We start from the raw sequence: 27,515 nt of genomic DNA, 5'->3' as shown, positions 1-27,515 counted from the left end.
AAAGGCTTAACGTATGGGTCCTTAACATACCTTGGAAGTTAGAAAACGAGCTCTTTCCGTTCATTATTCCAAAATGGAGGTTTACTAGAATGGCCCATCTTCCCCAAATCTCTCGAAATGTATCGATCTTCAGACACTGGTAGAGAACCAAGCATTTTGACAATTTTTTTTTCATAGATAGATTATATGATTCTTTACAATTTCCACGCCTATTTCAGCTCTAGATTCATCCTCATTCTTGGCTAGTACCACGAAATTTTCTTACACAAGTTTACTCCTTATTTCCTTCTTTATCCACACTGTTTGCTTCCAGTTTCTCACCTAAATCTATCTTACTACACTTACTTCGCTATGAGGCCTTAATTTCTTCGTGTTTGAGTACTCTAAGCTTGAAATTCTCATATCACCCATACATTCCCTCTTCTACACGATCATACATATTTGTTCATTTTCATTGTAGGTCACTACTGTCAGGTATTCACATGCTTCCAATTAGTTCATTTCCATTTCAATCCTCTCCTATTGTTAGCCCCACATCTTTCCGTTAGCAAAGGCATTACTAAATTTTAAGTCAAGCACTCGGCCTTTACTACTTTCCCTGTACAATGCTTCCAAAATTGTTATGCGACATTGAACTTCACATCCATGTAACTTGCTTGCGGTGGCTATTTCACTTGACTTCCCGTCTCAGTCCCTCATTCACTTCCCCCCTTAATCCAAATCTTACTCTCATCGCTTATATCTCCTCACTATAAAATCATTCGCATAAGCCCTTATTAAATGGAAATACCGTTTTATTCTTGTCTACCTTACGCTTGAGCCGAAGCCGCAATACTCATGTGATGTATCTTCTTGGGATCAATACTGCTCTTCCGTCATATGTTCATCCTTTAACTCTACCTCGTAATCTACCTTGTTGTTGTACGACTGCTGTGTTGGGTCTTCTGCCCGTCTTCCCTTTCACGGCCCATATCTTATATTATCTCATTCTTACGCCTCCAACGGCCACGTTGCCTCAGAAAATCAAAGACTACCTCTTTGATGGTCTCTTCTGGTTACCATTTTGTTTTCACGACTATCAAACCATGAGGGAATTGCCTTTAGCCCTATGCTCTTTTCCTAAATTCTATTTAAGACCCCTAGATCGTCTTGCGTATTAATCATTTCATCGATGTAGTTCGTACCCGCTCTATACTCCCTATACCCCTATACCGCATCGTTCATAACTCACCCTCTCTTGGCTCACCTTTCCTCTATAATCACTCCTTGAGACCCTTACCGCATAACTCACCGGAGTGCAATTCCATTTGTTACTGTCTGGAGATACATATGAAGTCAGTCCATTGATCGTTCACAATCAAACCTTATTTCTTCTTCCGTCTTACCTATCATCCTTTCCTTAGATGATTTCATCCACAGGAAAATCGTTCTAAGCATATTTCAAAGTACCATTGATTACCCTTCCTCTTCTCTGATCAGTTCACACCGCTGTAGGAGCATTGTCCCCTACCATCTCAACATTTTAATAACAGGGTAATGCTTGGCCTTTTTTTAAAAAAAAATCTTTATATGGATGTCGCGTAAACTCGCTCCTCACGCATAAGATATCTTGCTTAACAAACGGTTTCATAATTCTCGTCATAAAATAATTAGCCACGCCGTTCGTGCCGCAAGATTCAAAATTTCAATCCCCTCCTAACACCTTGTTACATTCTCACTTAGTGTTAGAATATCCACAGGGTGTGGTTCTCTTCCACCCTCTGTTTATCGAGTTTCTGCTCTAGTAGACCTTTCTTCTGTTTGCCTCATTTTTGCCCTTCCTTCTCTCTTTCCAACACGTCTCTCTTTCTTCTTTTCTCTCCCTTTTTTTCCTACGACACGCATCACACAGACTGGGCATTTGTCATTTATCATTCTTTTGTTTCCTTGATCCACCTTATTTTGGTTTCACTTCCCTTCATATCTGTAATAACAACTCCTCTTATATAACCGTTCAAGCAAATTCCTGGATGCATAACTTAAACTATAACACAGAACACAACTGCGATCATAAGGTCAACCAAAAGCTAGGCAAAGAGCTTTTGTGAACACATCTCTTCTAATCTCATTTCTCGAGGTATCGCCGAGGTCATTAAGGCTAGCTTATAGTGGCATGAAAGTTTTCTCCCACTATAATCCTCAGGTGAAGCCTAGCTTAATAATTTGATTCGGTGTTACATGCATCGGCCTATACGTATACATCAAGCTCATTTTATGATTCGGTCCTCCAAAGCATAAAAGGGCTAACCAAATTCTTCTAACTTAAGACGTCTTCTGGAAAGCCTATCTCTTTAATTCTCCTTGGTATACAAAAATTCTTTCCATTTCAAGCACATCCTTCTCCCTTCTCATGTTCTTTATTCCATCCTAACCTATTCATCATTCCCTTAGTTTAATACATACTTGTTATGTTTATCCTGCATTTTAACTACTAGCTCTGTCCTTAATCACTCGTTGCTGGTCCTCTCTTCTTCTCACGGCAATTCTGTCTACAGTTCCCACAATTTCCTTTAGATTCCTGGTAGAATTTTGGTAGAGTTTCCCTTGTAAACATAACAACACCAAACCTGCACATTGCCCAGAAAACACATCCTGTGCCTTAATAGGACCCATATAATATGCAACTCAGCAGCACAAGACTGTTTACCATAAAAGGATATAAGTAATAAAGCTTGTCTCATAAATTGTACCTGCACACTCTTTCTAAAATTTCATTATATATATATATATATATATATATATATATATATATATATATATATATATATATATATATATATATATATATATATATATATATATATATATATATATATATATATATATATTCTACACACTATGTCAATTAACTCCCTTCGGGGAGGTCTACTTACTCATAAATCATGATTCTGGATATCACTGGGTCACTAACAAGCACAGACATCTCAAATTGTTTGATTGGCTCAGATTTTCACCTCAACACAGTCAACAACATCAGGAGTAATATATGACAGCGTAGAACCCGAATCAATCAATATATACACATCATAAGAGGATACTGACAATATACCTGGGACAATATCAGGGGGAGACTCAAGATCTTGTCGCCCAGCTAACGCATAGGTATGATGCTGGGATCTACTTGGACTAGGCATTCCTCTTCGGTCTCCATCATAGCCTGCTAATAGCTGCGGCTTTTGCCTCAAAGGGCGTACCAATGATGAAGAACCAACTACTAACCCCATAGACTGAACCTTATCTCTACCGCACATCCACGGGCAGTCGCGCCTGAAATGGCCTGGCCGAGCACAAGCATAACAAACATTCGAGCCCAGGTGGCACAATCCCCTATGTAACTTGTGACACTGAGTACATCGTGGTACCGGTGATCTCTCCTGACTGGAACCAATCCGAATCCGAGAACTGGAAACTCTAAGACTCTAGGGTGGCCTAGAATAAGTGGATCTATCAAAACTAGGTCCAGGAAACTGTGAAGGAGCACTAGTTGTTGAACGAACTGAGTGCCTAGAGAACTGCTGCCTCGGAGTGCCCCTAAACTCATGATCAAGCCCCAAAGACCTGACTTCCTTCCTCCAACTCCTGTTACCATGGTCTGCATCCTATCGCTGAGTTTGAGCGGATACTAACTGTGTCAGCAAAAGGATGGCCTGCCTCATCTCCTGGCTTGAGGTATCTAGTAGAGGAACTGGGGGTGCTGGAGCTAAGGTTGAGACTCACCTTTGATCCTCTAGAGTGGGAGAAGTATGGGATAACCGAAATAGGGCTTTAGTTTGGGGTTCTCTCTCCTCCATATCCATAGACCGCTCCCATGCAATCCCCTTTTCAACCACTATCTTGCCCTTCTGGGCTGCTGTAGCTTTTTCTTTCATCAACTTTGCTGAAAACATAACGCACGGTTAGGAAAAGAAAATTCTTATATTATAGCTCTTTCGCACGATCTATGAAGAAGAAGGACAGTCATCATTCCTAAATGTCCCGCAGCCTCCTGTTTATAAGTGTGGCGCGCTTCACACACATAAACAAGACTCTACTGGACACGGCTCGTAGACACACCCTAGGACGGAACTGCTCTGATACCACTTATGTCACGACCCAACTAGGGGCCATGACGGGTACCCGGAGCTACCCTACCGAGCACCACCCATCATACTTGTCATCAAACCCTTCCTAAATATGCATTACTCTCGGCACGGAACTTGTCATAATACAGTCATTATCATTTCCAAAAGACATCTACCTTTGGGCACATAAGCCTGCGAGGCTATTAAAAATGATATACGAATATACACTGTAGTAATCATGAGACATCTCCTACCCACACATGAGTATCTATGAGCCTTTACACTGTAGTAATATGACCATGAGTAGCACCTCCGGAGTAGTGGAGTGCTCCTATGAATCCACTGATAAGCTCCTACGGGTCTGCACTGTCTCCCTGTCTACCTGTGGGCATGAACACAACGTCCAAAAAGAAAAGGACATCAGTACGAAAAATGTACTGAGTATGTAAGGCATGAATAATACTAGCATAATATAGAAATCATGAAACATGAGGCTAAGATATAACCTACTTAGCTTCTAAAGGAAAACACATGTTATGCATATCAAATATACCATCATAGTTAACCCGCGTTCGGGTAACTATCGCACGCTGCCCACTAGTGGTGCTGTCATCATCATCCATAAGTCGCCCGCCTTAGTGGTGCTGCCCGTGCCATATAGACACGGTGTTATCATAATCATATACTTAACATGAAGCATGCATAAGAGCTCAAGTAAAAGCTGTAACTCTATCGGAGTGATGTAAGGTCGGTAACCTCTGATTATATTATGGAACATCATGATCATCATGTCTCACCTTGAAGGAACTAGCATTACAAGGTGAGGCTAGCAACAATGAACAACATCAAGGAATCATGTAAAGATCATTAACATTATAATAGCATCATATCATAAGCTTCAGAATCTCTAGACATAGCATCATCATCATCATAATCATTATGGAACACATCTTATCTCTTACTCATAATAAGCTTTTAGAAATCTTTAGCTCTCAACTTGGGAAAATAAGAAAGTCATGGGAATATATACAAAATCATAGTATAGGAATCATGCCTTGAAAGAAAGGGACTAGCCTTACACACCTTTATGTCTCCTTCACACTAAATGCTCTTCTTCCAAGCTTACGATTCTACATTCAAGAGAATTCACACTATAATTAGATAATCGAAAACATACTTAAGCTTAAGCTAATGCGATCGAGAGCTAACGAAAATTGGGAAGCATTTCCTTTGTTTTTACAACTTTCTCCATTTAATAAACAACTCCCAAACATTATTAACAACACCCAAGACATCTCGATAAACTTCTTCAAGTTAAACATTATTCGATTCTTAAAATATCCTTCTAATGTCATCCATAACCATAACTATGGCGTACCACCATATTCGTTCACATACAATGCTTCTTCAACATTCTTAATATCATTCACCACAAGATCATACTCATGGCACATCAAGAACTATGATTAATGTCAAGTCACTATCCAAGAATACCATTAACTCCACCTTTGAGCTTCATATTCTACTCCTTTCCTTTATTCAAGTTATTCTACAACCAAATACTCTTATTAACATGGATTAAGTGTGAAACTCACCTTTGATCACATTGGAATGGTGCTTGGATGAAGAAGCCCCATTTGAGAAAAACCCCAACTTCAATTCCAAAGGGTTTCTTGGCTTCTCGCAACCCTGGAGAGCTTCCTTGCACTTGATTTCCTTGGATTAATGATGTTTGATCTTTGATCTCTCTTCAATTTGTGTGGGTATGGTGTGTAGAATATTCTAGAGACTTCAAGAGATGTAGAGAAAGTGAGAAAAATGAAAAATAAGAACTTGGGTCTAATATATATACTTGCAAAAATCTGACCCTAGGTAGTTTTATACGGACACTTATACGGTCTGTATAATTTTATACGGTCCGTATAATCCCATCAGAGACTGTTCCATGCTGAAACTGTTATACGAACCATTATACATGTTACACCTCGGAAATTTCCCCGCGAATGTACAATGAAAAGTTACAGGTTTGCACTTTGACCCAGTTGGTCGTAAAGTGGAATACGGCCCGTAAAGTGATTTACGGACCGTAAACTGCTATCGTCCTCCAACCTTTCAAAAATTTCAACTTTCTGTCAAATGCTTCAAATGGTTAAAAATGACTTGGAATACGGACCGTAAATCAAAATACGGCACGTAAACTGAGTCATAAATTGCCATGATCTCCAGCATGCCTTTCTGGTTTTGATATGCTTAAATACGGTCACGAAGGACTGACCGTAAACCATAATACGGCCCGTAAAGTGGGTTTACGACCACTGTACACCTCAGTCACTGTTCATTCCGGAATAGATTTTAAGTCATTAAAAAGAGACCCAAGCTCATTCAAATCATTTCATATTCACAATATTTCTTTCTAGAAACTCCTAGAATACTCTCTACTCTTCAATTACAAGAACGAAAGGGAGATTGGTGATCAATTACATGAGACCCACGAAATCAAGTGTGAGAATCATACTAAAGTTCATCCTTCTCAAGAAAACCCAAAAGGAGTGAAGTAGGGTTTTGGTGCTAGAGGAGTAAATCCATTCAAATCTTGTTCAACCATCATCTAAGGTAAGTTTCATGACCAATTTAGGTTGTTTAAGGTATTGGAAGGTTAAGATACCCGAATTATAGAAAAGCATAGCAAATGGATCATAAATGAGTGAATAGTGCCATGAGTAAATGGTAGTTGAATTGAATCATGAATGTTAGTGTGTTGTGAGTATGAATACGTTATAAATGACATGTAGACCATGAGATAAGTGTGATACATGAGAAAATACGATAGCGAACCCACAACCATAATTGTGGGAAAAATGAAGAGAAATGGTGGATCATGGTCATTGTATATGAATGATGATTGTTGATTGCTATATTGTAATTGTTGTTTTGGGTGTTGGAAGTTGATATGAAATATGGGAAAAGTAGTATAAACAAAGGAAGTGCTGCCCAATTGTCTCTAGAAATAGTAGTGCGTTCTTATAGTTGATTAACTAACGCAAATGCGAATTCTCCCTTGAAGGTAGAAACGAGATATCGAAGGAGAACAAGCAAGCGCTAGCCTAGTTAAACGTCAAAGGTATGTGAGGCTAGTCCCTTCTTTCTAATGGCATGAATCCTATAGTGTAACTACTTTCATATCCACGAGCCTATGTCTATAATTAGCTACACAAGGTAATGAGTTAAAGTACAAAAAGTCTAATGATGTTATTCATCGCTTACACTCACCTTATACGCTAATTCCTTCAAGGTGAGGCAGAATTTCCATGGTTGTTCCATAATACAATCGGGGGATCACGACCTTACGTCACCCCGATAGAGTATAGTTGATCCTGAGCCTTATGCATGTACTATGATAAGATGAGCATACCGTGATGAGCACATTATGATGATGATGATATAACACCGCGCCTAGTTGGCCGGGCAGTCACCGCTAAGGCGGGCAGCTATATGTATACACCATGGCCAGATGGCATGGGCAGACACCACAAGTGGGCGGCATGAGATGATACCCCGGACGCGGGAGGCCTGGACGCGGGCTAATGTTATTGATTATCACACCGATTCGATATGGACGGGCAGCTTATACATTTTGCATATATGATATGATGATGAGTATGAGTAAGATAGCATGCATGACTTATTTTCTTTATACTTGACAGTCAGATTCAGATGTTCCATATTGATATCATTCCCATTATCATTGTCTTATTTCATTATTTATGCCTCTCATACTCAGTACAATGTTCGTACCGACGTCCGTTTTCTTTGGACGCTGTGTGCATGCCCACAGGTAGACAGGGAGGAGAGCTCGATCCAGATCCGTAGTAGCTGTCAGCTGAGTGGAAGCCCTCCATTGTCCCGGAGGTGCTTATGATTATTCTTTTGAGTATATATATCGCCATGTATATGTATTTTTTTTTTTTGGGCACGACGGGGTCTTGTCTCGTCCCGATGTTCAGCACTCCAGTAGAGGCTCGTAGATACGCAGTGCGGGTTATATGGTCTCACGAGATCACTACTGTATACATATCTATATTATTTTGATATCCTAAGGGCACATGTACACGAAAGCATTTTATGTTTTCATACGAAATATGATTTTCCTCCGCTATGAGTATAAAGATGATAAAAAGAGCATTAAATGAGTAAAATGAGCGACAGAGCGAGCGGTGCTCAGTGGTTAGCCCCGGGTACCCGTCGCGGCCCCTAGCTGGGTCGTGACAATACGGACCGTATAAATGGTCGTATAACCCACTTTTCTCCCGAACTTGTTCTCGTCGATTCGTTTGATCTCCAATCCTTATGGAACCTTCTTAGCACTTGTTTAACACTTCTTTAACAATCTAAACATCCTTATAACTCATTCACAAAGCCTTACTAAATAATCTTTAACTCGATACTTACGAAACCTTTTCCCCAAACGCGACTCATACCTCACTTTCCTTCAATGAACTTTCTTCCTCTGATTCGTACAACTTCAAAATCTTATTGCATACTCTTTAAAACTAACAAATACTCTCGTTAATGTCATAATAACTCCATGTTCACCCTAAGCTGACGTTAGTCTATGTACGACACAATGATATGAAATTCCGGGGTGTAACACTTCGTCCACTATACTAAAAATAAATGCACACTTCTACTTGTCCAGTTTAGAGAACCAAGACATAATTTATCACTTACGGCATGTTTGGAAGGACACATGAGAATTGAATTTGAGTGTAATTACCTAGTTTGACGTGTTTGTTTAGCCAAGTAGTTACTTGGTTAGGTGGGAGTTGGTGTAATTACATTCTCCAATTTTCCGAGGGGGGGGGGGGTTGTTGAAAATTGGGTGTAATTACGTCGTGTAAATACAGGGTTACTTTTTTATTTTGTTTTTATTTAAATTTCTTTTCTTTTTAATTCGTCTTTATTTCTATTATTTATTTTTACTTTTAAAATTATTTCTATTTTTTCTATTATTTATCTTTCATGTAATTACAGGGTTTTGGTTTGGGGGTGGGGGGTGGGGGAGGGGAGAGGTTGAGAATTGAGTGTAATTATATCATAGGGATATGGGAATGTGTCAAGGGTAAATTTGAAAAAGAAAACTAAATACTTTCTTGATTTTGTCAAACATCAATTATTTTGGACCAACTTTTAGAGGCTAAAACCTTAATTATTTTGGACTGGAGGGAGTATTTCTTAAGGGTGTGCCAAGTCAAATATGGACAAGTAAAAATGGATGGAGAGAGCAATCATTTTCGATAAGGCAAAATGTATGTTAAGTGTTATGTATTAGAAAAAATGAGAGAGAAAATTGAAGAGAGAATAACTATACCTCTTTGTATTGATTCTTGAATTGTTTCTTGCATTGAAAAATAAAAGACTACATCTCTATTTATAGAGAAATAAAAAGAAAATATATTTCTTATAGATACTAAACTAAAAGGAAACTAAATATTTTATAATTAATGTAGTAACTAGACTTAAAAGGAAACTAAATATTCTAGAATATTCCTAGCAAAAAAGAAGTAAATATTTCTACCACTAATTAAATCATGAAGTGGAAAGAAGGTAAATTTTAACATTCCCCCTCAAACTCAAGTTGGTGGATCCAATTTGAGTTTGAAGAGTTGATAGTTCTAGAAAAACGTTGTTATATCCCGTATTTTATACATTCGGATATTTCAAGATAACCGCGATAAGTTAAGGGCGAGGCTACTATTTTCCTTCCGATTTTATTTTAATACACAAGTTGGTCATTAGTGGTATGGAAATATTTAGAAAGGCTAGGGGTAAAAAGGAAAAAAAAATCAAAAATTATGGTCATGAGGCCACAAGTGGCCGTGTGGCATGTGTCCACATTTTTAATTGATGGGGATAATTATGTATATGGACCAAAGCTTACATAGCAAGATATTATTCATCCTTGCTTTATTTTAAGAAACTTCATGAAAGAGGGAGAAGGGGACATGTGTCCACCTTGTGTTGGTAGAAGCTATATATATATATATATATATATATATATATAGACAATTGATGACAAAATAAGAGATATTCATCTTTTAAATCAAGAAAACTTGGAGAACCTTCAAGAAAAAAAAAGGCCATATTCGGCCATACTTGGCCGACCAAGAACCTAGAAAAAAATTTGATCAAATCTTCTTGTATTCCAACCAATTGGAACGTTCTTTTTAACGTGGAGTAGTTGTTGGGGAAAGTAAACCGTTCATTCTTGCAAGAAGCAACCTTAGCCAAGTTGAGAAGTGTAGTGAAGAAAGGTAAGGTTTAATCCTCTTTTTCATATGTTATGAATGTTTTGTGTATGTTGTAGTATGTGGAAATGAATGAAAATCATGAAATATGGATGTTATGTTGTGGCCGTGTAGGTGTTGTGTTGTGTAGGAATGATGAATCAATTTTTACTTAGTACTTCGGTTGTTGTTGTTGTGGATTCTATGGTGAAAATGAGAGTTTAATGATTCAAGTTGAAGTTGAAATTGTTGTGGGCTGTTTTAGAAGCCAATGTGATCCGAATATAGTCTCTTGTATTTATGGAAAATAATGTTGTTAGTGTGTGAATTGTTGGTGTAGTTCATGAATTTGAAAGAAGGAAATGTGTTGTTATTGTTCTTGTTGAAATTGGAGGGTTTCGGGTGGAGTGGAGTATTGGTTAGATTATCTTGAATATTATGCGGATTGTTTGAAGTGTTCTTGAATATTGTTTGAATGGTTTCGGATTAGTATTTGAGTGTGCGAGCATTGGTGTTATCTTGATTGTATGTAGTTGAAGTGAATGTAAATGGAATGCCGTCGAATTATGTAGAAAAGAGTTACTAACGTTAGAATGCGTTCTGAATTAATTGTTGAAGTTGGAAATATGGTTGTTGGTATTATTGTTAATGATTTGGCCGAGTTAGATTCTCGGGGATGGTTGTGTTTACAGGGGAAATGCTGCCGAAATTTCGGCAGATTATAAATGAATTTATTTGAAAGACCAAGACAAGTGTGTGACGATGTGTTTAATGATTGTGTAAATCTTCCTGAATGTAGACTAGCGATAGCGAGCTTGGACAAGTAAGCGTAGCTAGTAGGACGTGGAGCAGGTATGTAAGGCTTACCCTTTCTTTCTTTTGGCATGTCCTAGAGCTAAGTAAGTTATGATATGTATCTTGGGGTAAATCTATTCTTGATTCCGAGCTTGTTAATGATTCTTATTCACTTCTTGATATGAGAATACTTAGTATAGTCGAGCTTATTGTACGATTGAATAACAAGCAAAGCATAAAGAGTTCTTGTTTCCTTTTAAAGGAGTTCTGTAAGTAGTAATGTCCCTAACTTTCGTGGATGGTCTCGGATTGTTTTGGAAATGTTCGTAGAGGTTTCTATAATGAATAACGTTCCTAACTTTCATATGCTAACTCGGATTGTTGTGGAAACGTTCATGGAGGTTTCTATAATGAATAATGTCCATAACTTTCTTGTGCTAACTCGGATTGACTCGAAACGTGTTCATGATCCTTCAAGTGTCGATTAGTGTACCTATCTGTTGAGTCCTAAAAAAAAATTGATTTATATGCATATGGTTTTACTAATGATTTCGAGAAAATTAGTTTTATACTAAAGGAAACATAAAGTTAGATTTTCAAAACCACTCCGAAGGGGGTGCGAGATTTTACTATTTAGATTTTCAAAACCACTCCGAAGGGGGTGCGAGACTTTACTATTTAGATTTTCAAAACCACTCCGAAGGGGGTGCGAGATTTTACTATTTCGTTTCATTTACGAGTTATGTTTACACTCCATAGCATCATTTCTTTGTATTGATATTCGTGGATTAAGTTGTGTTGACACCATCATTATTATTATGCCGGAAGCGGCATGCCCGAAGGGGCCATCCTTATTATTATGCCGGAAGCGGCATGCCCGAAGGGGCCATCCTTATTATTATGTCGGGACCGGCATGCCCGAAGGGGCCATCCTTATTATTATGTCGGGACCGGCATGCCCGAAGGGGCCATCCTTATTATTATGTCGGGACCGGCATGCCCGAAGGGGCCATCATTATTATTATGTCAGGACCGGCATGCCCGAAGGGGCCATCATTATTATTATGTCGGAAGCGGCATGCTCGAAGGGGCCATCATTATTATTATGTCGGAACCGGCATGCCCGAAGGGGCCATCATCATTATTATTATGCCGGAAGCGGCATGCCCGAAGGGGCCATCATCATTATTATGCCGGAAGCGGCCGTCCGAAGGGACTATTGTGATACCAAATTTATATTGTGTATTCTAGAATTTGCGTATGCGGTAATTATATTGTGCATGCTTGAATTTGGGTAAAGGCCATAGGACTTGGTTCAGAATGCTGTTTCAGGTAACTTACAGTTTGATTTCTAAACTTGTTTACTGCTGCACCTTCCTTGTGCTATGATTCAGTAATGCTTTACATATTCAGTACATATTCCGTACTGACCCCCTTTCTTCGGGGGCTGCGTTTCATATCGCGCAGGTGCATACAGATGAGTAGAGGATATTGCTAGAAGATGTTCCAGCTGAATTGGTGAGCTCCATTTCCTTCCGGAGTGTTGTCGAGTCAGAGTACTTACGTTATGGTATCTCGTCTATATTAGAGACTTTGCACACAGCGTCCTGTGGTACGTTTGTCGAGATGTCGACAGAGTGATGTCAGCTGAACCATTTGTGTACGTTAAAAGAGCATGTATTTTAGATGATTTCAATTGGGTTAAAGTACTTATTTGATTGAAAGTTTACATGATCATTATAAGGATAATGATCTCTATGTGAAAAGTTTCATGTTTTCAAAAAGTTTTTGAAATGACAGGTTTTGATAAAGCGAATGTCTAAGGGTTCGCTCGACTCTGATGAGAGTCGAGTGCCCGTCATGCCCTACCAGGACTGGGGTGTGACAAACATATTCTTCCTTGCTTCTGTTGCGGCAATCTAAAAGAGTTTATCCTCATCATCTTCTGTTTCTACCAGTAATGCTTATGAATTGTCTTGGGCGTCTTTGAACTTGCACACTTTTATAACATGACCGACTTGCTTGCAATTTTCACATATTGCATCTCATCTCCACCAAGAAAAAAATTCTAAGTGTTTTTTTTTTTTTTGTAATATTTGCAAGGAGGATAATTGACTTTTCCTTCTTGTTGTTTTGCATAAAAAATACCTTCAACAACTTTATCTTGTCTGAAAGCTCTTCTTTGCTCTTGTGCTTGAAGAGCACTTATTAATTCTGCAAGAGAGATAGTAGAGAGATCTTTAGACTCTTCTAGAGCAGATATTTTAGACTCAAATCTCTCAGGAATAGTCACAAGGATTTTTTCAACTATTATGTTATCCTTGAAATTCTTGCCGAACAACCTGATTCTATTGACAATCAAAGAAATTCTGTTAGAATATTGAGTGATTGTCTCACCTATTGCATTCTAAGAGATTCAAAATCTCTTTTCAAATTCAAAATCTGATTTTGTCTGCCTCGTTCACTTCCTTGATATTCCTTTTTAGGTTTTTCCCAAGCTTCTTTTGTTGTTTCACATGCAATAATTTTAGAAAAAATTGAATCAGCAACAAAATTTTGAATCGCAATTTTGGCTTTATACTTTTTGATTTTCTCTTCTGAGTGAGCTTTGATTTGGGCAGGAGTAGAATTTTTAGCGTGGAGTTCCATGGGTTTATCTTCCTTTACAACTTCCCACAAATCATAAGCTTCAATATAAGACTTCATCTTAACTGACCAAATTTGATAGTTTTCACCAGTGAAAGTTTGTGGGGCATTGCAAGAAGGATTATTGCTTGCCATGATTTGAAATACGGTTAAAAATAGTATGGTTAAAAGTTTTTTAAAGTAGCCCCACGTTAAAAATAAAAGCAAGGGTTAAAATTGGTTTAAAGTAGCCCTGTGTTAAAAACAAATGCAAGGGTTAAAATTAGGTTAAAAGTGGTTGAAAGTAGTTCTTCTTCTTCAATGAAATCACAGATCCATTGAGATGAATGAACTTGGAGCTGATACCACTGTTATGGAATGGAAAAATAACAAAGAAAATTGAAGAACTTGTATTGATTCTTGAATTGTTTCTTGCATTGAAAAAGAAAAGATTACATCTCTATTTATAGAGAAATAAAGAGAATAAAATAAAAAGAAATATATTATTTTCCTTATAGATACTAAACTAAAAGGAAACTAAATATCGTATAATTAATGTAGTAACTAGACTTAGAAGGAAACTAAATATTCTAGAATATTCCTAGCAAAAGAAGTAAATATTTCTACCACTAATTAAATCATGAAGCGGAAGGAAAGTAAATTTTAGCACTTGTTGAGGATCGAAATAATCAAGGCGTCATGCGGAAGCTAACAATTTGCAAATGTTCAACGACGATAAATCAGACGACAAAGAAAACTATAAAAAAGACTTTATTATATGATATCAGTTTGGTCAACTGACTTACACATGATAGTACTAATATAAAAAAATAATCTAAAACTATTGAGAGAATAAATCTCCCCTTCAGCAAAACTGTCTAAAGGACTACATTGTGGATACTTTTCTATATTCTAGTTGTGGGAAGGATGTGTTCAATTTATAGATGTCCAAAATTTTTTCTCCAAGACAAGGAATAACCAAAATATGGAAGAGAATTATATTTTTCTTTCAGGAAAAGAAAAAGCAATTATAGTAATACTTTGACTTTCCTTCAAGAGAAAAGTAAAACTCAAATATGGTAAGAAAATCAGGGTAAAAACCCTAACATTAAGTTAGTAGAAGAAAATATTCCTCACTTATCTTCAAAGAGAATAATTGATTATGTAAGCAAGTAGAGTGAAATAAAGATGAATCATTTCCTCCACTTGTCTTCAAGAAAGAATTTGAGTGATTGAGAGTGCTTCTCCGCCCTGAATTTCCAACAAATACTTACCCGTATCGAATATATATACCAAACCAAGTATGTTAACTTTACTAGTAAAAAGTTAAAGGGAGGATAAATAAATTTTAAGGGGTCGTTTGGTTGGAAACAAGTTATTCCAGGATAACTTATCCTGTGATAAGTTATCCCGGGATTAGTTATTCCACCATCCCACAGGGATAAAATAACACTACAATCTCGAAATAACTAATTCCGGGATTAGTTATACCACCATTTTATCTCAACCAAACGTGGGATAAATTCATCTCAAATATAATCCCGAGGTTATTTATCTTTATCCCTTGTACCAAACGAGCCCTAAGTACTTAATCATGATTAAGTGATAAATACATATATGAAAGACATATCTTGCATTAATTGATTTGGTGTAAACACTCAAATTACAGTACATATCTGTTCGTTTGTTGCAAGGCCAGTACCTTATTGGCGTTGGCTCGATACTCCTTACCATAGGAACTGCAATATAATCTTTGGTACAACAAGCAAAAAGGACAAAAGAGAAAATTATGCTGCAACCTATATGTTAAAATCGAAACCTACTGACAGATAGGAAGTAACAATCCAAAGATATGACGAGAATAACAACGCGCTTGGAAGGTGTGAAGTCAATTAAAAAGTTAAAATCACTCATTTCATATTATAACTAATTGTCACGACCCGCCTAGGGGCCGCGACGAGCACCCGGTGCTAGCCCATCCGGGCACCCCTTGACTCATACTTATGCTTACATCTAGGTGAGCCACATAATTGGACATGCATTTTCTTTCATTCATCAAACTAGTCCCATCGGACAATCACATCTTTAAATCATCATTGACATTTATGCCACATCAGATGTACATAAGCCGACAAGGCTACCATAAGGTGTACAAAATATAGGCCGACAAGGCCAGACATATCTAACCGTATACACATGACTACGAGCCTCTAAGAGTATAACAGAACATATGAGCGGGACAGGACCCCGCTATGCCCATAATTATATACACAAAAGAATAAGTACCCAAAAGCTATGGCTCCGGAAGAAAAAGGAGCTCTGCTATGCAATCTCTGAATAAGCAGCTATGGATCAAGTCTATCTCCCTGTGCACCTGCGGGCATGACGCAGCGTCCACAAATAAAAGGACGTCAGTACGAAGAATGTACTGAGTATGTAAAGCATGATCAACATCGATATATAAGCATAGTAAACAACATGTGAAGTAGCATAGGAGGGGAAGACAATAATGTCATCATCATGGCACTTACCTACCTTTCATAGGAAATTCCCATTTCTCATGCGTATTTAATAATAGTGCTCGTATTAGTATACATGCCCCTGTTCGCATTCATATACATAGTCTTTTCACATTCATATTCATATTATATACATAGCCATACACTTATATACATACGTACGTAGCGTACCCGACCATAAGGTTCGGTGTTTCATACATACTTGGCCAACCAAGGCTCAATGTTATATCTACCTGACCCTACCAAGGCTTCAGGGTTATCCGTACCATGTGCAGATGTGTGTGTGCGTTACGTAATCATATACATACATATATATAAACATATACTCTACCCGGCACCATAGGCTCGGGGTTTCATTATAGCCCTTTATAGGCACACATACATCTAATAGCCCGTAGGCACCTTTAGCATCATTATTATTATCATTATCATGACTATCATCATCATTATCGTTACATCTATATCATAGGCTTACTCGTTATATGAGGAGTGTAGTACAAACGTAGTACATATCGAGGATTGTGAGCTTATGAGCTCGGAGATCAATCATTTGGAGACAACATACTCGTATAGAGGATTTAGGAATTTGGCCAAAGAACCATGCCTTATGAAAGAAGGGTTAGCCTTACATACCTTTTTGTCGGACTATTATACACTTGCACGTCCCCTTCCAATGTTAGCGTTTCTACCTTCATTAATATCATAACAATGGCCATTAGTCATTCACATTATCCACATTATCTAGATTTCTCAACTTGCTTCTAATTCATCCATATTCAAGGTCATAACACCCAACTTCGTCCATCCGTCTAAAGTGTCTAGTTCATGATCTTAATACCATTTATAACACATTCATATCACAACACAACAACATTCGTGATTCAATTCAAACTATTCCTCAAAATGTCACTATTCATCATTCATGACCTAGTTGACCATATTTTCTACAATCCATGCATTTCAACTCTCCAATATCTTAAACATCATATAAATATCATGAATCTTACCTTAGAAGTTGCAGGAACAAGCTTTAGTTGATAATACTCCACTTTTGAGCAAAACCCTAGTTTTTCTCCATTTGGATTTCTTGACTTGGATGACCTTTTATGATGTTCTTACTCTTGATTCACTTTTTTTTATGTTGTTGATGACTTATGATCCTTGAAAGCTTTGATAATAAATGTAGAGAGAGGTTTTAGAGAGAAGGTGTGTAATGTGGAAATGAAATAAAACAAGTGTTGGTCCCTTTATTTAATGAATTGCAAAATCTGTGCTACGGTGAACAGCGGTCGTAAACTGAGTTTACGACCACGTATTCCATTTTACGGTTCGTCCCTTGCGGTCGTCTTTAACCTTTTCAAAAACCAGAAACTTTGGCTGCTTGCATGGTGATTTACGACCATGGTTTACGGGCCGTAAATCACTTTACGGTCCGTAAATCAGATCATATTTTACCATTCCTCAACTGGCAGAAAGTTGAAGGCTTGCATGCCAGTTTACGACCTGACAGTTTACGGACCGTATACCAGTTTACGGTCCGTATTTGCACTTTACGACCACTGGGCAGATTGCAATTCTGCAACTTTCCATATTTCTTAGACTTCTCATTTTAATCACCCATATCCATGCACGTGCATTGCTCACCTCACATTGCCTTATCTTAGCCAACTTTCTCGTCTTACGTCGGATTCCTTTGAAATCTCGCCTAAGGTCATCAAACGTCGTTTCTTGCTCATGGACATCATACACCCATACTTATCACTAGTTCGTTCACTTACGTACCAACGGAAATTTTTTTCGAGGTGTAACACTAATCAACTAGAAATTAGTTAGCCTTTGAAGGACATCATTGTTCTTGCCGAAAACAAAACAAAAAAAAAAGATTAATTAACGTTAATGGGTTAACAATGTGAAGAATTAAAAAATTGTTATGACAAAGCAAATTACATGTTACTGTTTACAATAAACGAGTGTTATTAACCAGAAAAGATTTTAAAGTATAAATTCGACTACAACATAAAATGTTCTACTCTTCGTTTTCTGCATGCAACTGTTGGTGGTAATTATGTTTACTGCATACCTAATATACATCCTCGGGAATGTTTCTGAGTCTTTGCCCCTAAAAAAAAGTGTAAGAGGCAGGGGTTGCATGCAGCAGATATGATTTTGGTAACTTCTTTACCATTATTTAGCAAGTCTTTTTCTAAAAATTGAACAACCTTCACAAGTGTTTTTTTCTTTTTTCTTTTTGTGTATTATCCTAGTGTAGTATTGAAATATTGAACTGATTCGTGATAGGAGGGAATACATCATAACAAATATAAAAATGAAAGCTGTAAATTTTTTTAAAAAGAACATGATGATCTTTCTAAATTTTGAACATGTTTATAATTAGTAAATTTAGCTCTTGACTATGGTATTACAATTTTTAATATCATATTCCCTTCCAATTTAAGTGCCTTGCTTTTCTTTTTGATATGTTTAAAAATAGTGTCTCTTTCTATATTTAGTAAGTTGACAATTCAAACATCGTATATGACAATTTAAAACTACCGGATTCAAAAGACATTTTAGTACACTACACACATCTTTAATTTAGAACAAAGATTCAAATATCTTCTTTTATTTCCTTAAACTTCTTGTCTAATCAAGCTAAGACAATTAAATTTGGACGGAGAAAGTAATAAATCTTTTATTATTGACCATAATAATTTTTCATTATTCACTTACAATTTCTTATATTATAATTTTCCCTTTCGTATACATATATTTATGTTTATTAACGTAATAAAACGGCGTGCCATTTAGCTCTTTTACAAGGACAAATGATGACGCGTTAAGTAACCGGGAGCCACCGGTCACTTTCTTTCCACCGACACCCCCTTCACCGGTTACATCCCCAAGTTGATTCCCGCAATCTTAATTAATCAACCAAATATAAATAATTACAATCCTTTTTAAAAAATGGCCCATCCTTCTTCACATTATTCCCACTTCTCTTCACATTCTTGCAACTTGCATTCTACTACACTTTCAGTCTCTCAAAACAGACTTCTTCGCACACCTATATATATATATATATATATATATATATATATATATATATATACATACCAATATATATAGAGAGAAGGTTTTTGTTGGGCAAAAAGGAAAATCATTAAGAAAAAGAACAGTTGGGTAAGTCAATTCTCTGTTTTCAGTATTTTATTTTTGGTTTGCAGCCTAAGAATGCCCTTTCGTAATAATTAATAATTTATCAGTTCCTAATTTTGCTGTTCTGCTGATGAAGAATGCAGTTTAATGAACAATATTCAATCCGGTTTACAGTTAAAGAATGTAGTTTTCTATTCGATTTCTCATTTTTAGCAGAATTTCCTCTGTTTAAGCAGATGAATAATGATGTTTTCTCCAATTACGTTTGGGTGGTACATTTTACTCTTTTTTTACCGATAATTATTGCAATAGCTCATGTTTAAGCATTTTTTTTTAGCTGTTTTCAAGCTGAAGCATTTTGTTTTCTAGTGAATTTTTCTTTGTTTAGTAATTTTGTCGATGTTTTAGGGGTGAAGAATGCAATTTTCTAGTAATTTTCATTTTTTTTCCTGCATTTTCCGCTGTTTTGTTGCTGAAGAATGCGGTTTTCCAATAGTAGCTTAGTGACACATTAAAGTATACTTTGAGTAAATGTGTGAATGTATCAATAAATATATGATGCCTTGTTATTAATACTCTTTTCTTTGTCGTTTGACTGAAATTTTGGAATTTCGGATATGGAAGAAATTGACAATACGAAGGACATTCTTTTCCTTGTAGATCCACTCCTCTGTTTCTACCTTTCTCTTCACTGTTTGGTTAGATCTATTCCTTTTAGCCTTCAATTTTCCCTTTCGGAATTGTTTTTTATAAGATTTTTTTCCCGCATGAAAACTTGTAAATGACTATTTGATTACTCCCCCTTTCCCAATTTATGTCATTCCCTTCGCATTTCTAGAGTCAAATAAGAAATTTTTTATTACGTTTATTCCTATATTGTTTAAATATTTTAAGTTGTTAATTATTATGAATTATAATATTTTATTTTTTATGTAATTTCTAAATAGATAAATTACTTTTCAAAAAACTTAAAGCTAGTATATCCAAATTCATGGTCAGTTTGAATCTTGAAATTCGAACAGTATTAGTACTCCCTCCGTCTCAAAAAGATTGTTCTTTTTGAACTTGACATAAAGTTTAAGAAATAAAGAAAGACTTTTGAAATGTATGATCTAAAACAAGTCTTAGATATTTGTGTAGTTGTAAATTATTTCATAAAGTTAAATTGTTTCTAAATATAAAAAGGGGACAATCTTTTGAGATGGACTAAAAAGAAAAGAAGTACAATCCTAGACAGAGGGAGTATATAAATTGGGATAGACAGAGTATTATATAAATCTGAACGGTATATATATATATATATATATATATATATATATATATTTATCTTATTCTCTATATATATTTAGTTCTGGAAATTTGTGTACTTCTTTTTTTGTTTTTTGTAATGGCGGTTTAAACTTTTTGGAGATCATGGGTGCGTGTATCCATTTGGCCGTTACCTCCACGTTCCTGTAACCGTCATCTTGCCCCTAAAAAAACAGGTTTTTTTGTTTAACCTGAAATCACTTGCTACCATTTTTTTTTTGTTTCCTTGTTATGTTGTTTTTTTGTTGTTTTCCTCTGTTTCATTGAATGTTCATAAATTTGAGTTAAGCTTTAGCACTTAAAATACTTCTGGAAATGTTCTCTGTTTCAAAGTGAGTTAGATTTCACCTTTCTGACATATTTTAACTGCTCCTTCATTAATGCTTTTGCTTTCTCTTTTTCCCTTACGTTAATCCTTTTGCTACAAAGTACAATTTTGTGTGAATTTTATATACTTTTCTCTCTTTTTCTTTTTTCCCGGTTCATTTTTCCTATGTTTTGCTGGCTATGGTATATTCTGAAATTTTAACGAGTTTCTTGGTAATCTTGAAACTGAAAAAAAAAAAAAAATTCTCTAGTTTCACTACTAATAGACTTGTGGATGTTTTTATAACTAGTGTTGGCTAACTTATCAGATTCTTCCCAATTTTTTTTTCCTAAGTGAGACTGTTTTTTCATCACTTTATTACTGGGAAACACTTTGGAATCACCACCAGAGGATGTGGTGCAGTGGATGAGGGTGCTCCCTTAATCAGAGCTCACGGGTTCGAGCCCTGAGAATAGAAAAATCCTTGTTAGGGAGCTTTTCCCCCAGAAATGGGTTATATGCGGCGCGAATCCGGATATAGTCGGGCTCCAATGCTGATACCGGACATCGGGTGGGAAACCAAAAAAAAAGAAAAAGAAAAACTTTGGAATCTTTTTTTTTTTTTTTTTTTGTACTTCCTAAAATTACTGGTTCTCTAGGCTTTAACAAACTTGTCAAATCATCCTGGTAGAGATAATTAGTTTCTGAAACTCTTCTGTGGATTTGACTAGAGTCTTAGCTCTTGACTTGTTTGATTCACCAGTCTTTTTCCTTGCAACTTGCCACTTTCCGGATAGTATTTGAATGTAAACTAGATAAAGTTTATTCACAATTGTGAAAATTCAGTGCAAGACTTGTGTGAAGTTATTACTTCTGTTACATTTGAAAAACAATCAGCATCTCTACTTAACAGATGGTTGATTCTCCTTCAATCCTACTCCTCTGTAACATTGATATAAAGTAGCTATTACATTTTACTTGATCTGTTATTTCTAATTCTAGCCAGTCAACTAAAAAGTACCATCTGCTTTTCCATCTCACAGTCCTACTCTTAACTAGTTCTAAATCTAAAGTATGAAGATATTTCAGCCTCTTCATAAGGGAGTTGATCTGAAATGCCTCTTATGGTGGACAATGAATACAAATAAGACCTTAATTGTCAGCAGCCCCATTCTGTCAATAGTTTAATTTCATAGTTGAAGGTAAGATCATTTAGAAATATCATAGTAATGAGTTTTCTCTATTTCTAGAATGCTGCTGTTCTAATAGTACCTGTTCAGTCTGAAATTATTAAGCTTTATCTTTTGGTTCTCCATAGAAATCATTTTTGACGGTGCATTTGGATGACTTTGTTTAGCTATTACGCGCATGAAGTCTTATAATTAAAAAGCTATTACATCTAGCATACTTTTATAGTCTGGTCATGATAAATCTCACTCTCATCTATTCACAATGTTTTGTTAGTGATGCTGGATTATCTGTTTTCTAGCTTATTATGGCTTCTTCTTTTGCCGCAGATTGACAGGTGAAGTATATTGAGCATGAGGGAAATTGAACGGAAGCAAGGTCCAAACACTAAACAAGCAAAACGTGTTGTAAAGACAGAGAAAAATGACTACAAACAGCAGGAAAAGAGTACTGGCAAAACATTGAAAAGAAAAGAGACTGATCATAAAGCTTCACCTCCTAGACCAGAGTCCAGTGTCTTAGTAAGTGATCCAAACACGGTCACAGAGCCCACTGAAGTTTATGAAAATGTGGTTATAGATTATGTGGATGATGTCTACAGGTCTGAGGAAGCAACTGAGCAATCAAAAACACGGAAAATGGTTGACAAACAGGGCAAGGATAAAATCACTGATCGTTCTAGTGATATGGAGAGTGAACCCAAAGAGGGGGTGGAAGAGGCATCAGATGTTGAGACAGTAAATGATTCAGTTTCATCTCAAGGAGATCCACAAATAACTGAAGATGAAAATGTAGAAAGAACTTCGACTGTCAAGGTCTCTAGAAAGCTTGTGAAAACTGCAGGAAATAATTCTTCCCAGGCACAACGAGCTAAATCTGATCGGAAAGCAAACAATTCACAGATTAAGGCATCAAAAAGTACAGCAAACAAAGCCAAAGCACCTAAAAAAGATCCATCTAAAGTGACATCCAAGAGTGTCAATGATAACTCCAAAAATATGAAAGTCCATCCCAAATCCCTATCAGATTCCTCAGAAGAAGGTGATGAAAAATCTGTTAAAGAGGTAGAGCAAGCAGAAATTTTGGATGAGACTTCAGTTAGTGCTCAAAGTGTTGGAAGTGATGATGAAACAGTCAACACCGAGGAGAACTGTGAGCAAGAAGATAAAGAAGCTTTAGAGCAAAAGATTGGAGAAATGGAATTAAGGCTTGAGAAACTTGAGGAAGAGTTGAGAGAAGTTGCTGCCCTTGAAATTGCTCTCTACTCTGTGGTATCTGAGCATGGCAGTTCTGCACATAAGCTGCACACACCTGCCAGGCGCCTTTCTAGACTCTACCTTCATGCATGTAAATACTGGTCTCAAGACAAAAGAGCTACAGTTGCTAAAAACACAGTTTCCGGCCTTGTCTTAGTTGCCAAGTCATGTGGCAACGACGTGGCAAGGTATTTTAATACTTCCATTTACTGGATCATGTGGTACTTTTGTACATTTTATTAGCCTAACTTTCTTCTTCCCTTCTCATGAAGGTTAACATTTTGGCTGTCAAATGCTGTTGTTCTGAGGGTAATCATTTCTCAAGCATTTGGAAGTTCCTGTAGCTCAAGTTCATTGGTAACGATTACTGAGTCAAATAGAGGTGGAAATAAAACTGAATCAAAGATATCCTCTTTAAAATGGAAGACGCATCCAGGAAGCAAACAATCAAGTAAGCATGACCTTTTGCAGTTTTTTGATGATTGGCAAGAAACAAGAACTTTTACAACTGCTTTAGAGAGAGTAGAATCCTGGATTTTCTCGCGGATCGTTGAGTCAATATGGTGGCAGGTAATCAACTGTACTTTGTTTCCTGTTATACCAATGTTCCCAATTAAGATTGACGTGTATACAGCACTAATTAAATGCAAATTATATTTTGCTGCATCAAATATGTTCTGTTCTACATGGTAACTATAAGGTTTAGCCAAACATGCCATCACTAAAAAGGTATTCAAGTAATTGATCTCTAAAGTTTAAGTACAGTGAAATTTAATCCTGTTACTCTTTCATATATCATTTAATAGTAAAGCAAGCAGCTTTAGTGTATTCTCCTTTTGGAAACTGATTGATCACTTTGGCTTCAGACCTTGACTCCCAATATGCAATCTCCCGCTGATGATCCAGTGACCAGCAAATCTGTTGGAAGGTTATTAGGACCTGCCTTGGGGGACCAGCAGCAAGGAAACTTTTCCATTAACCTATGGAAGCGTGCTTTCCAGGAGGCTTTGAAGAGATTATGTCCTGTACGAGCAGGAAGCCATGAATGTGGTTGCTTGCCTGTTTTGGCTAGAAGGGTAAGTATTCTCTGGTGTTTCTACTTTTCATTTGCCGTATTTTTCCCACCCTTGGTCTCCTTGAGTTTTGGATGCAGGTGATCGAGGAAAAACGTATAGTACTCTTGCACTTCCATTTTATCTGTATTTTTTATGCTATCGATAATTGGTTTCAGTTTCACTTGTTAGTCTAAAAGCTTACGCCTCTGTATATATGTACCTTTTCAGGTGATTGAACACTGTGTTGCCAGACTGGATGTGGCTATGTTCAATGCAATTCTTCGTGAGTCAGCTCATGAGATCCCAACTGATCCCATATCTGATCCAATAGTTGACTCAAAGGTGTTGCCTATTCCAGCCGGAGATTTAAGTTTTGGTTCGGGTGCACAACTGAAAAACTCAGTAAGTATTAGTCACTATTAACTTGTTTGCGAATTCCTGTAATTTTTTGGACGATATTTTACTTCTGTGTTCTGGGCAAAGTAAAGCTGCTTGCTCTTCATGGGGATCTTTTCCTCTGTCCTTGGTACTTGCACTGTTTCCCTGCCAGATTGTCAACAATGCGCTATCTTCTATGGAAACCTTTATGATCTCTTGTTCGTTGGTTCATGCTCTTGGTATTGATAGTATATCGTTTTTGCAGGTTGGCAATTGGTCAAGATGTCTTACTGATTTGTTTGGCATGGATGCTGAAGATTCTGGGAAAAATGATGAAGGCAGCTCTGAAGACGATCATAGGAAAATTGGAAATCAACTAGAGCATTTCCATCTTCTCAATGCCTTAAGTGATCTTCTCATGCTTCCAAAAGACATGCTCATGGACCGCACAATCAGAATGGAGGTACAACCTTTAGTGTTGCCAAATAGGTGTAGAGGTCAATAGTTCTATTTTATTCTGTCTTTGATCTAAATTTTAAATGTTGCTCCAGGTATGTCCATCTATCAGTCTTCCATTGGTTAAGCGAATACTCTGCAACTTCTCTCCAGATGAGTTTTGTCCTGATCCTGTCCCTGGCGCTGTTTTAGAAGCTCTCAATGCCGAGGTTTGGCTACTCCTAGCTAGTTCAAGTTTTGTATTTTAAGGTTGTTTATAAGCATTACCTACAGTACAACTTTGAAACAAAGACACCCGTGATAACAATAATGACCAAAATGGAAACGATGTGATCAACTGACCAAGTGTCGTTGGCCAAGACAACTGACTTTTCCTTTCTAGGACATTAAACAACATTTGCAAAGATGTTTCTATTGAAGAATCTTATCTCACATAACTGATGTTTGCAGTGCATCATAGCACGTCGATTATCAGGAGGAGACTCTTCAAGCAGCTTCCCTTACCCTGCCGCCCCAGTTGTATATACACCTCCTGTTGCCGTGGACGTTGCAGAAAAAGTTGCAGAAGTTGAGGGGAAGTCTCACCTGTCTTGGAGTGCTTCTGCTATACGAAGGAAGGGATACACAAGCGATGAGGAACTGGAGGAAATAGATTCTCCTCTTGCATGTATTATTGACAAAATGCCATCGTCACCCGCTTTTGCACAAAATGGAAATGGATATGGAAAAGCTAAACAAAAGGAAGAAATTACAGGTTCGACTGGATCAAATGCGAGGTATGGATTTCTTCGTGAGGTTTGGCAGGCAACATAATTCCAGTTCTTCGAGTGCGCTATGAATTACACTTCTGAATTTTCGTACCAAGATCATGGTATAGAGCAAGAAGAAAACTGGAAATGAATTTCAGTAGAAGTTAATACAACATTTGTTAGCAGTAAATAGTGTTAAGAGCTTTTCGTTTTATTCCAATTCATAAGCTTTTCTGTATATGAAATCCATATTACTGTATCATTGAGAAAAAAGTGAAGAAAGGAGTTGATTGTTTCTTTTTTAAGCACGAGTAAAGAAAGTGAGTTCTTTTCTGTTTGGATTGGATGAGACTCAAATTGTGTCAAAACCCTATGGATAATTAAAGGTCTGGTTTTGCAAGTCTTCATAGCGTAAGGTGATACGGTTTTTGCAAGTTATCACCTGCAAAATCATTAAAGATTTTTCTGTGGTCCCTTTTGTGTTCTTCAACATCTTTGCGTTAACTCTAGATGCTTGTGCTTAAATGACAGAATGTTCATGCGTGAAACCTTCATGTCTTATTTGTTTTCTCAATCCTCCTTGTGGTTATATCGGAACATGTCTTCTCGAGGAAAAGTTGATTTGCGCTCCTTAAGGAAATGTCGTGAATTGTTCATATTTAATCTTACTAGTGTATCCTCTATGAAACGTGTTTTACACTTCGATAATTTTTGTTTGCACAAATTGGGAAGGCTAACACCTCCATAGATGGGGCATAAGTCCCATGTAATGCTTTTCCTTCTAAAATGTGTATATGCAAAGGTTTCTCCTTAATTTTTGAGGCTTCACTAGCCATAGCTTGATTTGGTAGGGCTGAATAGTGGACGAGATAATAGAGATTGGTGCAAGTATATTTACGACTGTCCATGATTACATGAAGAGATGTACATAATCTAATACTTCGTGGTAAAAGTGAAATAAGAGAAGGAAGAAGAAAGAAATATGAGTAGCAAAAAAGTTACAAAAAAGAATCTTGTAATGGCCCCTCAAACTGCTAAAAATAATATAACGAGGTTATTTTTTCTTTATTTTATAACAGATTAAGTCAATTGACTATTGGAAATGGTGAAACAACTTTATTTTTCGTTATCTTGTAGCAGAAAATTCACTTTGTTGGTGCTATATCACACCAAATATACTCTTAGTCGGAAAATATATTTTCAGTAACAATCTAGTGAGGAGGCACTTTGAAGCCAAAAAAAATAAATACAAAAGTCAATCAATATTAGATTATGGACCCACGATTCCGACCAGCCTTACCGATATTAAAATGATCTTTATATTCAAAATAAAGAAAAA

General features: G+C 36.8%; 1 protein-coding gene across 3 annotated transcripts; it reads left to right on the top strand.

The window, feature by feature from the left end:
• Positions 1-19,286: 19,286 nt before the first annotated feature.
• On the top strand, positions 19,287-26,578 carry LOC132634048 (uncharacterized). Of its 3 annotated transcripts, none has more exons than XM_060350368.1 (8): positions 19,287-19,503; positions 22,612-23,726; positions 23,811-24,108; positions 24,405-24,614; positions 24,822-24,995; positions 25,237-25,434; positions 25,523-25,636; positions 25,878-26,578. In XM_060350368.1, the coding sequence occupies exons 2-8, from the start codon at positions 22,636-22,638 to the stop codon at positions 26,238-26,240; spliced, it is 2,448 nt and encodes an 815-aa protein (XP_060206351.1). In that variant the 5' UTR covers positions 19,287-19,503; positions 22,612-22,635; the 3' UTR covers positions 26,241-26,578. The 3 variants fall into 3 exon arrangements, with proteins under 3 accessions (XP_060206351.1, XP_060206355.1, XP_060206361.1); XM_060350372.1 differs by lacking the exon at positions 19,287-19,503 and adding an exon at positions 20,820-20,963; XM_060350378.1 differs by lacking the exon at positions 19,287-19,503 and having other exon boundaries at positions 22,666-22,803; positions 22,884-23,726.
• The last annotated feature ends 937 nt before the right edge of the window (positions 26,579-27,515 follow it).

Source organism: Lycium barbarum, chromosome 1 (assembly GCF_019175385.1).
Source record: "Lycium barbarum isolate Lr01 chromosome 1, ASM1917538v2, whole genome shotgun sequence".
Lineage (NCBI taxonomy): Eukaryota > Viridiplantae > Streptophyta > Magnoliopsida > Solanales > Solanaceae > Lycium > Lycium barbarum.
This window is presented reverse-complemented; position numbering and strand designations above follow the sequence as displayed.